General features: G+C 38.2%; 1 protein-coding gene across 1 annotated transcript in view; it reads left to right on the forward strand.

Annotated features, from left to right (window-relative positions):
- LOC756222 (serine-rich adhesin for platelets) overlaps positions 1 to 12,993 on the forward strand; it is a 101,110-nt gene that overhangs the window by 58,130 nt on the left and 29,987 nt on the right. Inside the window, exons 12-13 of the mRNA XM_030992517.1 lie at positions 986 to 2,023; positions 3,017 to 3,378. Coding sequence (XP_030848377.1) covers positions 986 to 2,023; positions 3,017 to 3,378 — 1,400 coding nt within the window. The remainder of the gene's footprint in view (positions 1 to 985; positions 2,024 to 3,016; positions 3,379 to 12,993) is intronic.

Raw genomic sequence — 12,993 nt, forward strand, 5'->3', positions numbered from 1 at the left:
TAATCTTAATTACTGCAACCTTTTCTTTGATATTGATGATGTTTGCACCTGAATACACTTGATTCACATTACACCTGAAAAAAGGAGCAGTAGTGATAGCTGATTTGAAAGTAACCACTGTACTGGTACACAATAGTCAACTCATTCATTCACCAAATGTAAATCAAGGTTTGACGATGGGTTGAGAAGTCAGTCACTGACTGACCCTGCTCGAACCTCTCTGAATCTCTGCTTTGTTGAGATCCTTTTGGTCATAAAAAGAAACCTTTCTGTTAAGGGTATCTGGTGTCAAACGTGTTCCTTCCTCAGCTGTTACGTTTCTCTATTGTTTGGTGAACTGGTCTTGAAATTGTTCAAGAAAGAGTCATCAAATAAACTTTTTCTCAGAATTCTTTTCTTTTCATCCCTTTTGAGATGAAGGTTTTGTAAATCATTACATGAATCACTATATGCTTGTATTGTTTCATTGAATTTGGGGTTTTCTTAACTCTAATGCAAGCTGGTGATGTAGAAAGATGAAGAGGGAAGAAAAAAAGAGAACTACCTGGATGTATATAACATCAATGACACTACCAGTATTGAACATAAGCCCAAATGTTTTCAAATCATGTGGATGAAATCACTCATGTCTTATTGGTATTTCTGTGATTTGGACAACACCTTCAAGACAAGATGCCTTCCATGTCTCAAGCACCAGTAGGCCTAACAGGTTTGAATATAAGATTGTGGATACATTTCTGAGATGTGTTTTAGCAATAGACTAAAGTGTTAGATAACATAAAACAGGATGAATAAGAACAAAGATTGTTAAGGATCTTCATCATTCCAGGGGGAGAATCCTGTCAAACATACTTCCCATTTTTGTCACTAATCTCACAAATGTTCCTCTTCACTCTTGTTTGTGGTATACATTCATCTGAGCATCAGTTTCACATTGGTATATTCTTTGAGTTATTGTTTCAACAATTTTGTCATTCGATTACAGAAGAGCCACAGGAAACCTTAAGCCAAGAGGAATCATCTCCTGTGAGCGAGGCTGTCAAGGTTGAACCCGTCAAGGATGAGGCAGAGTTGGAGAAGGTAGAGAGAGTGCTTGAGGAAGACAACAAGAATAAAAACAATGCCAACTTGACGTCAAGGACTGTTGAAAACCTGGCAGTACAATCCAAGTTGGAAGTGAAGGATGTAGAAGATGTGAAGGTTTCAAGGAAGAAGGATGAGGACAGTGGTACCAAGGAGGATGAGGATGCAACAGAACCATCCTCATCTCAAAGTCAGTCATCATCTTCTTCATCATCATCATCTGATGAGAGTGCAAGTGTGAAGACCCCAAGTGAGGACAAGACTGCATCAAGTTCACAACATGTAGACAGTATCAGCAAGGGCAAAGACACTCTAGGAACAGTATCTTCCAAGATCAACATGACTTTACATTCCCCTGTAACATCCACCACCACATTCCCTATCTCCAATTCCACATCACCATCAACATCAACCTCAGAGAATATATCTTCTGTCATCGAGGTCACTCCCAGGATGAGCGCGAGGGTCCAGCCAACAAGTCCAAGCTTGAGCAATTCCTCAGACGGTCTGTCGCAAAAGGCCAGTAGTCCTGCTGGTGATGAAACACATGATGGTGCAGTACTCTCTGTAAATAAAACAGACTCTAGTGAACATTCAGTTGATAAGCCTATTAAAAGTGTAAGTTCACCAGGTACTTCCACCACTCCTAGCATTCCAAGAAACTTTGGCCATCCCTTCAGGTTTACCAAGGCCCGCGATGACAACGCCATCCCGACACCAAAGAAGACCACCACATCCGTCAGGAGAAGTGAGAGTGCAGTATCTTCCTTGCAGTCAAAGAGGAATAAGTTCCTGAACAACAGACCAAGGCCTGACGATGATACAAGCCCTACCAGCTCAGCACCAGCTAGATCATTCAAGAACGTTGTCTCAGGAAGCAAGTTTGCTGCCCTCAGGGATAAGTTCGGTGCGTCAAATGACAACAGCAACAACAATGCAGGTATGTTCCTTCAGTGTTAGTAGTTTTGTCCTAACTATGTTTTCCACCTATTTTCAAAATATGTACATTTTGATAGGTAGTATTGCTGTAATTACGATGCATTTATATATTTCTGTAATGCATTTACATTGAACTTACAGTTACTATCAATTATTAACCAAAATGGGCTAAAATATTTGAATATGAAAAAATAAGATTAATGTTTGCATTTAAAAAAAAATATCAAATTCTTCTTGTTTTCTGTCATACAGAACTTCATTTCACATGTTAAAGAAATTACAATGTTTTTATACTGTATCAAGCCTACTATGGACGTTGTATATATTTCAAGTAGTTTTCACTTGAAGAAGCAAGAAGAGAAATATGGTATACTGCCATCTACTGTTCATTATCTATGAAGCTTCATTGTGCTCATGCATATGCATAGGTAAGTTATTTCCAATGAATGATGATGGTTAGTTTGTATACTGCCATCTTGTGTCCATTGTCATATACATGTATTATGTGGCATAATGTGGGCTTATTTAACATGCTGTACTTGACAAAATATAGATGCCTACCTCTACATAATAGTAGAATGATGCAGATTCCTCTTTATGCCAGAACTGATCATGACATTTCCTTAAGTTGTGAAATATTTCCAAATTATTTACTTGAGAGCTGAGGGAGGTTTTTGTTTTGTTTTGCAATTTGTACAAGTAATGCAAACAACTTCTACTTTCAAAATTCAAGTAAACAAATTTTAAATAAGTGAAAAACATAACTTGCAGTTAGAAAACTATTTCAATTTATAAAAATAATAAACCAATGAATATGTCAGGAGATCAGAGGAGAATTAGCTGTTTGTCATTGATTTTTATCTTTGGAATTGAAATATTTGTTAATATACTTTGCTTTATTAACATACTACAATTAGAATTTTATTGTTGCATCTGAAGTTACTTTTTTGATACTTAGGATTTTGTTTTTATTGTTTCCCTTCAAATCCAACAGGCCAGGGCAAACATTCACCCTCCTCATCAACTCCCAAATCACTATGGCAACAGAAATCTCCCTCTTCATCTTCTCGCTATGGCGGCAGCATCTCTGAAGAATCCTCTCTCAATTCCTCCCCCAGACAAAATAAATCAATATACGGGACCCCGCCCTCATCTCCCCTAACCCCCCTGCCTTACATGACCCCTCCTGAAAGCCCTTCGGATCTCAGAAGCAAGACAGCCAGTCCCTCCACTCCTCTGGCTGCCAGCACCCCTACTGGCACAGCAGAGTTGAAGAGTCCGACTGCAGCTGAGCTTAAGAGACAGTTCTTGTTTGGGGCAGACGATTCTCAACAAGGGGATGTCTTTGCTGATGAGGTAAGTGACTTATGCAATGATAGTTCTTACATAAATATATTTTTTTTGCCTATTGAATAAAATCTTGCTCTCCATAAGATTACAGATTTTCCCAATGAGAGAGAGAGAGAGCCAGAGAGAGAGAGAGAGAATTAAAGAAGGAATTGCTTGCAAAAATGTATTGTAACCTATTAATGATCAAGATGTGTGAACTATCTGTTTGCAATTTAACCTGTATATTCAAATATTTACAAAAAATTGTATGAGCTGTCATGTACATTTAACTTGACTTGCATATTCTTACCTAGTTGAATTTAGATCTTACATACATTAAACAAAAATATCCTACCTTCAAGATAATAGCCAAGTCATTAACTTCTCATCATTATTTGGAATATATTAGGAATTGAAAACATAACAAGTAATGGAGAAGGAAAAAAAAAAAAACGTGTTTGAGTGATGACCTGTCTGTTGATTTGGTTTTTTATGGGTGGAGTGTATGTGTGTGTGTGTGTGTGTGGGGGGGGGGGGTTCTGCATTTATCAGTCAGAGTATCTAGACTGGATGGTTTCTGGTTGTTTGTATTAAGAGTAAAAGAATGGGAAATGTTGAGCAGTTGAGAACATGCTAAAGAGTTCAAGTTAGATACAGTGTGTGGCATGTGATGATACATCTATGTATATAAGAGAGTCAGTGTTTACTGAAATGTTGTGTAGCTATGAGGTCTTATTAATATTGACAGTAAGCCCTGTTTGATTAATTGACAGACTATATTGGTATCAATTGACATGCTGTACAACACCTAAATATAAACATGGCTGCTGCAGACAGGGGCAGAGCAAACACTCTTCTTTGATAAAGGGGGAGGGGGGGGGGGTATACAGATTTATGTAAGAAACTATCAAGCAACAGAAAATGTTAGAGAAGCCATCTGAATCACCCGACCCCTTAAAAGAGGGTTCTCAATTTTGTTTTGAAGTTTTCCATTGATTAAAAAAAGATTGATATTTCGGATCGTAAAAGAGATATAATTCATCAAGGATTTGGGGGTATATGTGTATGAGGAACATACTAATACCGCACCTTCCATCATTGACACCCCACCCCCTCCAGCAAATCAAGCAGCCCTACCCCTTCCGCTGTTGATAGTCTCTTTGTTTTTCACTTTCCAAATCTCTGTTGATGATATACAAGCAACTCCTTAATCTTTCAACCTCAACAACGTCTTAATCATGAGCAGGTTTTTAGAATCTAAACCAATAATTCTAATAATTCTTATGAGAAGCAAACCCTCCATATGCTGTACACCTACCATCCTGACTGTGATTGCCTATCCCTTGAAGGAAGGTACAGGCAGGGCCCAGCAGTAGGTGAAGGGCACAGTACACTGAATACTGCTGGCCTGCATGCCATTGTCCTTATTAGGCCATCCTACCAAGTCTACCAATAGATGCGGTCCAGTGCCGTGCTGGAGTAGAGTGGAGAATGGTCTACAGGCAGAGTGAGATCGACTGCTACTTTCTGTACGAGCAAACTGATTGCAGGCTAGCTGGTGGGATGTATAGCTGGTTGTGAGTGTTATGGAAAGGAGAAGAGGAGGGGTAGGGCAGAGTAGGAATGGAAGAGACCGAGATGAATACATAAATAATATGGAAGGATAACAATGGGATAACTAGTTAGGTAGAGAAGAGATATTGAGAAAGAAGGAGGAAATTCTAAGAGTTTAACACAGATAAAAGCAGTGAAATGGGAATTTTTAAAATCAATTTTCATGGATAAATACATACATGTATATTGAAAGGGGTATGGTACAAGCGAAATGAGAAACGGTGAGAGAGAAAGAGAGAGAGAGAGAGAGAGAGAGAGGGTATGCGACAGACGAGATGAAGAAGAAAGGGCGTAGGGAGAGATGAAGGGTACAAAATAGAAAGATAAGGAGGAGGAGAAAGAGAGAGTGAAAGACAGAAAGACAGACAGAAATAGAGACAGAGGGGGAGGGAGAGAGGAAGAGAGAGAGAGAGAGAGAGGAAATGTGCAAAAGAAGAAGAAAGAGGAGGGCATAGGGAGTGATGGGTATAGAGGGATGAGGGGTACAGAAATGATAGAGGGGTAGGAGGAGAGAGAGAGAGAAAGAGAGCAAGAGAGAGAGAGAGAGAGCATTATACATAATATAATATACATTATACATGTAGATTGTGGGAGAAACAGATGGAGTAAAAGAGAAAAAACATGAGAGGTAGATAGGATGAGATGGAGAGTGTTATAGAACATACTGGTAGAACTAAGGATGGTTAGGGAAGAGATGACCTACATGGGTATACATGAGGATGTGTTGATATGCCCCTTGTTCTAGGCCAACTTCATCTAGTCTACTTTCACAGTCACAAACTTGTCAAACTAAACTAGATTCTATTCTGTACACTCCCATTTAGCAGCTAAGACCCAAGACAAATTCTGTATGCCCTGTTGATACAAAAGTACCAACTTTATGGGGAAGTTATACATAGTAGTTTTCAGTTAGTTTGGAGAGTAATGTGGTAGGTACACCTTTAGTATTTTTGGAAGGACAACAATCAAAAGAGGTCAGAACTGTTTCATGATAGACTTACCTCACCTATTCCAGGAGAAGACTAGTCTCAGAAGGTTAAGCCCCCTTCCTCTTCTTGTCTCTAACGATAACAGACTACTCTCCTCTTGCATCTGTCTCTATTGGTCCTCCCAGCTCCATCTCGTTCTCTCATCTCTCGGATCGCCTCACTTCCAAAGAGGAATTAAGACTTTTGTGGTTTTTGGAGGAGTTATAGAAGAGGATAGATTGCCTGGTGTTGCAATAAGAAGTCAGATACTTTGTGTGTTTTGTTTGTGATATCATCATTACCATAGCCCAAGCCTGAAAGCTCCTGTGCTCCTGTATTGCCTGGTGGAAGAACAGTTTTCTCCATTTTATTTTCTCGTCCTAGACTATCCGTGGAGTGACTATATTACCCTATAGCAGGTATGGTATTACATCTAATACGATCAGTTTCGGGAGTGATAGTTGAGACGTTATTTTATTCTTGTTGAGAGCATTTGTATGAGGATCTTGCCTGCATGTTCTACACTCATCGTGTAAATAGCTTAACTTTTTAATGATTTTATATTAAACTGATAAGATTTCGTCAGTGATGTGCATGTATGCATTTGTATGGGCAGGGGGGGGGGGGTGAGTATGAGAGAGTATTAACATTCCACCCATTATCAATAACATGAGAACACTATGAGATGCTTAGTTTAACATGCAATGATATTTTCAGTGCAAATATCCATGTTTACCAATAGTGTTTCAGCTTTTACAAATATTTATTTTGCAATATAAATTTGTAAATTGAAGGAAATCTTCACTCATTTTATTCTGTTTCTTATTGGAAAGAACAAGCACACATACACATCAAGTATACAAAAACCCAAATCTTTGCCCAACCTTTAATTGTATTAAAATGGTTCTGATGAAGGTTGGGTGATATTGAAACATTTAACATTTTACGGGGGGGGGGGGGGGGGAGGGGGGGGAATGATACAAATGAAGAAAATGTATCAATCTGCAAATGTTTTTTAGTCTTTAAAATGAACTTTTGCTCTCATCAGAGTAGTAGGACAACCTGGTATTGGAGACCGAATTATTGATTTTAGAAGCTAATCAAACGATAAATGCCCTTTTGATTGTCCTTCTGGGTAATTATATCATCACATTAGGTTTACCGACCTACTTCTTTCAATGTCAAGTCTCGCAGTTCTTCATTCCTGAGATTGAAAACTGAAATGTTTCAACTGTTGTAGCATTTTACTTTTACTCCCGAATAGGATTGACATGGTAATGTGATCTAAAAAAACCTGATCACTTATTGTAATTATTGTCTTTTTATATGTCATTGCATGATAAGGAATTTGTATTTCTTTTGGGAAAGGACCCGATGTTGTAGCCCAGTTACTTCATTATTTGGAGAGTAATTGGATGTTTCTTTCATAAATACTTCTCTACCTTATATCTGCATTATATCTTCATTAAAAGTACCTATCAAGAAATTATATGAAGACATTTAAATATTAACCCAAAACATGGAAACTAAATGAATCTGCAAATTCACCATTGACATTGCTTCTGCATAGCTAACCTTGTACAGTGTCCGAGAGTATGGTTGCTATGGGAACACTCAGTCATGCATCCCTGGTAGTCTTTAGCCCGGATGCTTAACATAGTTGGTTTGTAGATGACATATTTAACATTCTTAGAAAGTACATCATGAGGCCTACATACACCATAGTCAATCCATCCCAATCGTAAGAACCAATTACCAATTTGCCATGTTATGTTGGAAATTGCCAAGTAGCTACCCTTAAACTTGGCTGCTGCTTAGCGACTTCAAGCTTCAAGCTTAGTGAAAACAGGCTTATGGCTTTGTTTTGATGTTGCAGTTATTTTCGTTTCTGATGTGGGTTTGCTTGTCTTCAATTCAAGTTCATGCATTCTGGAAGAGTTAAGGGTACTTTGCATTTTGCTTTCATGCTCAAATTGTTTTTTTAATCCTTGTCGGAAGATTGTCAGAGATTTACATCTAATATTTAGGTTGGTACGCTGCAATCACTCTGTCTTTCCTCCCCTCCTCCTAAAAAAAATAAAATAAAAAATAAACAAAAAAATAAAAAAATAAAGATTTAAAAATACTCAGCTGTAATTTTGTTTTAAATGGAGAAAAAAAAGTAAACTTCAATGTACTCTTTCCCATGTCTGTCATGTTACTATTACACAGACAAAAACTATTTGACCTGACCATTATTTCACCTATTAAGTGGGCGTGCTCTGAAACTTGACCCTAGCTGCGCTATAGTATCCCCTTCTTGGTGATGTTGCACTGTTGTCTGCAGTGATTCATGATAGCGCAGTCATGAAGAGGTTAGCTCAATATTAGTCACATCATAGGAACTCCCAAGGGGTATGTTAGATAAACAATGAATGATATCAAATGTGCTTCCAGAGCTATTAAAGACGATGCGTAAGGCATACTATGACTGTATGGGATGAATATGTTTCATCACCCTATTAAAAAACTTTTACGTGGAAGCTATTTTAATTCTAATGGAACCACATCTGTGACCTCTTAGGGGAGTATCATGTAGGTTAATTTGAAAATGGGGTTGTCTCAAAAAGGGAGTTAATGTAACAGTGCATAGAAAATGTGATAGTGTTCAAGATGTACAATATGCATTTGATACATCATCAACATTTCCTTGTCTATACACTTTATTCAAAGTCGAAATCTTACAAACAGCATAGCTCTTGTTGAGAGTTTCACATATATATATATAATAAATAGGATTATCATAGATTTGATAGGCAGTAATTATGATGGAAAATATATGGCTCTCTATATACATAGTGACCCATCTTTATTTTTTCTTCAGGATAAATTTGTCGCTGTTTTCACAAAGTGACGGTAGTGAAAAAAAATTGCATTCACTTTGCGTGACGATTTTCCTCACTACCGTCACTTCGGGAAAACAGAGACGAATTGTATCTTTATTGGTTATTGGGGGGGGGGGGACATTTTTTCTGCCACAGCTGCAAAAGTAGCCTCCCCTCCCCCCCCCCCCCCAATTCTCCATTCAGCCCTTACATTTTTCTTCTAGAGGATATATATTTCCCATCATAACGAGAACTAATATGTTAACATTTTGAAAAAGAGTCCCAATGTTCTTATGCACAAAGAGTATTATGCTCATCGATGTATAGAAGTGTTATAACTCTTCAACTGTTAATACCTTTGTAGGAATGTGGATGTGCCTATGTCCTTCTAATGTACTCAACGTGTTGAGATATGTAATCAGGATAAGATAACATACAGAACAACAAAAATGCCCTTAGCTGGAATCTGGGATCCAAACAAAAAGTGTAAACATGCATGGATGTCCCCAGTTGAAGATTGGGATGCAAACTAAAATGAAGGGAGAGGTAGATGGATGTTAGTGAATGAGAAATCTATGAGCTAATTTAACTTGAACTAGATATGATATTTGTTATTGATAGTTTATAAAAGTAGGTGAAGATCCCCTCTTGCAAACTTTTTCTTGTATGGTCAAATCTAAAACAGGTCGCATATTATCAGAGATATACAGCAGGGAAGAAGAGAGATAAACAGATCCGATAAAGGCATTAGTAGGCCTACTGAAGACAGAATCAATATGACCTTAATTCCAGTTCCCCTTCCTTTTCACTGTTTACCATACCTCTCCCATCTCCCCCACACAATGATGTTACCAGTCAGAGAAGATCCCTTTACTTTTGTACACACCCTGTTCAATCCCCTCCCATCTCTTGCTCACAATGGTACTACCAGGGAGAGAATCTTCTGCTACATTGACGTCAGTCTTGACATCATAGCATTCTTGGTGCTGTTGGTAGAGCTGAGAGGTGGCGGGTCCGAGGTGCTGGTCACATGTGGTATGAGGTGTGAGATATAATGATAGTAACCTCTTTAAAGGCTGTGTACACTAGCGGTCACAGGAAAATGGGTCATGATTAATTGTATTCTTTATCACTTCCAAACTTTGTAAACTTAACATGGGTTTTAAAATGTAATGTAGATTTTCCAAAGGTTCCTCGATGTAAATAGGCACACACATGTAATTTCATACATTCTCAAATATACTGCCTCACACCTTTAGTTTCCATAGGAGTGACAAGCATTTTATTTTGTTATGATATGATACTATTTATGAGAACTATGATGCTACCATGAGCCATCAATGGTTTCCCAAAGAAACTGGAGCAAAGTATGCCCAAAATCAACTTCAGGTTACTTTTTGTTCATTTCATGAGAGATTATTCCAAAAAGGGTAGTGTTCATGTGTACATGGTTGCTGTGGTATTATTAGATGTTTATTACCAGATACATTCAACATACAGTGCAGAAGTTTGCATTAGAGCCTTGATTTATACATAGTTTCATAAGCAATAGATAAAAAGTAATTAAGTGGAATTCAACGTTGATCCTGTAGTCTTTCACTTGACAATTGCACTTGTGTATATTTATTATAATCATAATCAAGTTTGATATAATATGGGGAGCCAGTGATTATTGTGTATTGAATGAATTTAGGTGCTTAGTTTAACTTTGTTGCATGTGAGGGACATGGCAAAATGAACCGTTAACACCAGCTTGAAACATGTCAGTCTCTTTCTCTTGTCAAATAATTTGATTTCCTTCTTCATTCTTTATCTTGGTAAGATATGAACGAACCATTCATAACCATTATGTCAATTTAGCCGTCTAGTGGAATGTTGTTTGGTATGCATGACACTGGCAGCAATGACTGTATGTTGTCTGTTCAGTGCCAGAAGGGTCTTCAATCTGTGTTAAGATATATGAGTTAATGCCCTTCTGTCTCTATAAGCAGATGACATGATGACTGTCATCAAGTCGTGTAGATAAGACCCTTTAGCATGGTTGGGATTCCTCAATGTGCTTTTCTGTTGTAAGTAGTGGAATGTGTCGTTCACACATGTTTGCTGTTTTACTGGATTCCATGAATATGTTTGATAGCAAACTTGAATTTCTTGATAAGGAAAGAATGGGGAAGGGATTTCTTGTAGTGCCCCCCCCCCCCCCCTCTTTCTGTAAACGCTGTTTGGTAAGTTAAATCTTCTAGCAGAAAATTCAGCATTTGAGGAAAAAGTGAAATAATTGACAGAATTGTTGTAATTTTAGATGCTATTAGTAGCTTGAAAATTGGTGATTATTATTATCATCTTTGTCTATATCTATCACAAAGGAAGGAACAAGGGATGGAGGGGAGAAGTTAAAGATGGAGAAGAGGAAGAGGGGAGATAGAAAGGCAGAGAGAGAGAGAGAGAGATAGAGAGAGAGAGAGAGAGAGTTAGAAGACAAAAGGGGAAAGGTTATTTGTTAATATAATTGCTGCATAGTTCTAAAGTGTGAACATGCTTAACCTATCCACCCACCCACACACATCTAAGTATGAAAGAAGCTGTGCATTCTTTGATTCCAGTGATAACAACAGTGAGTGCATGGCCTAAAGATCAGCTGTTTTATCTGAGAGACACAACTGCTATCTCACCCTAGGCCGCAAATGCACTTGTGCATAGCTAAGGATCAGAGACATGACTTTTACCTTTCTCCAGCCATTGGAATGTAGTCAACAAGCCTGTCTGTTTTAACCATGAATATAACATTGTGGACCTGCCTTCATGTCAATGATGGTAGTACATTTCTGGATGAATACAGTGAGTGATTTCAAGTCCGGTGTTTAGGGCTGGTGATAGTGTACACTAACACCAGCCCTAAACACCAAAATGGAAATCAGCTGGTGTGCAGGCTTTGGCCTCTGAATATCATCAACTTGCGGTAGTTAGTGTTATCGATTTTGCAAAATTGTTGTCTGCTGAACCGACCTTTGTGAATGGTGTTAATATTTTATATACAAATGTCCTATTCACTAACACCAGCCCCTAAGGGTTAAGCATATGTTGACCTCCAGTTTGGTGTTAGTGTCAAGCTATCGATATTGATATCGGTATCGGGCTTTAATTTCATCACCAAATTGTTCGCCTGATTTAAGAGCTCTTGACTGCTCTAAACACTAACACTAACACCCAACTTTAAATCACTCAGTGTAATCATATACTTATTATATCCTTACTGGTTTTGTGACCTAATGTACATGCATAGATGAAGTACAAGATATATATGCGTCAGTTCCTTAGACCAGTGATAATATATCATATTTCAATTATTAGAAAACTCTAGTAAAAAGTGTCTGTAAGGGTTTTGTGACTGAGTGATTTATCCTAATGTTTCCCAACATGTTTATGTTTCATGTTTAGGGGTAGGGTAACAGTTGGGGTAGGGTGAAAGTTGGGGTAGGGTGAAAGTTGGGGTAGGGTGAAAGTTGGGGTAGGATAAAAGTTGGGGTAGGGTAAAAATTGGGGTTAGGTCAAGGTTAGGGTTAGGGTTAGGGTAGAAAAACATTGTAAACTGTGGACACCAGGGCTGGAGGTTATGTATATGAAACATAGGGACATAGGACCAGCAGAATGTATCAAGTAGGTTCATATCTTATGAAGAAGAGAAAGAGGGGGAGAGAGAGAGAGAGAGAGAGATGGAGGGAGGGAGAGAGAGAGAGAGAGAGAGAGAGAAAGAGAGAGAGAGAGAGAGAGAGATGGAGGGAGAGAGAGAGAGAGAGAAAGAGAGATGGAGGGAGGGAGAGAGAGAGAGAGAGAGAGACAGCTATATCCACCCATATATGTTGTTGCTGAATGGAACTGATTTTTTTACTGCATATGATATGAAATAAATAGTAATAGAATGATGACTGTTGGATTTTATATAAAAGGTAGTTTTAATTATTATATTAATTTGGTACTTATGTTATGGTAGACTTAACGCATCGGACACTTTAACCACAAGCGTGTCTGTTCAGAGCTAGAAGGGCATTAACAATGTATTAAAGTACACAAGTTAACACCCTTCTGGCACCAAACAGATGACCTGTGCTGTGCTACAATACTCTACTTAACCAAATTGGTGCTACATGACAGCATCTTGTAGAATGCTGGGCCCCTAGACATTTGTGCCATCTCAG

This window comes from Strongylocentrotus purpuratus, unplaced genomic scaffold, assembly GCF_000002235.5.
Source record: "Strongylocentrotus purpuratus isolate Spur 01 unplaced genomic scaffold, Spur_5.0 spur5_scaffold_2, whole genome shotgun sequence".
Taxonomy (NCBI): Eukaryota; Metazoa; Echinodermata; class Echinoidea; order Camarodonta; family Strongylocentrotidae; genus Strongylocentrotus; species Strongylocentrotus purpuratus.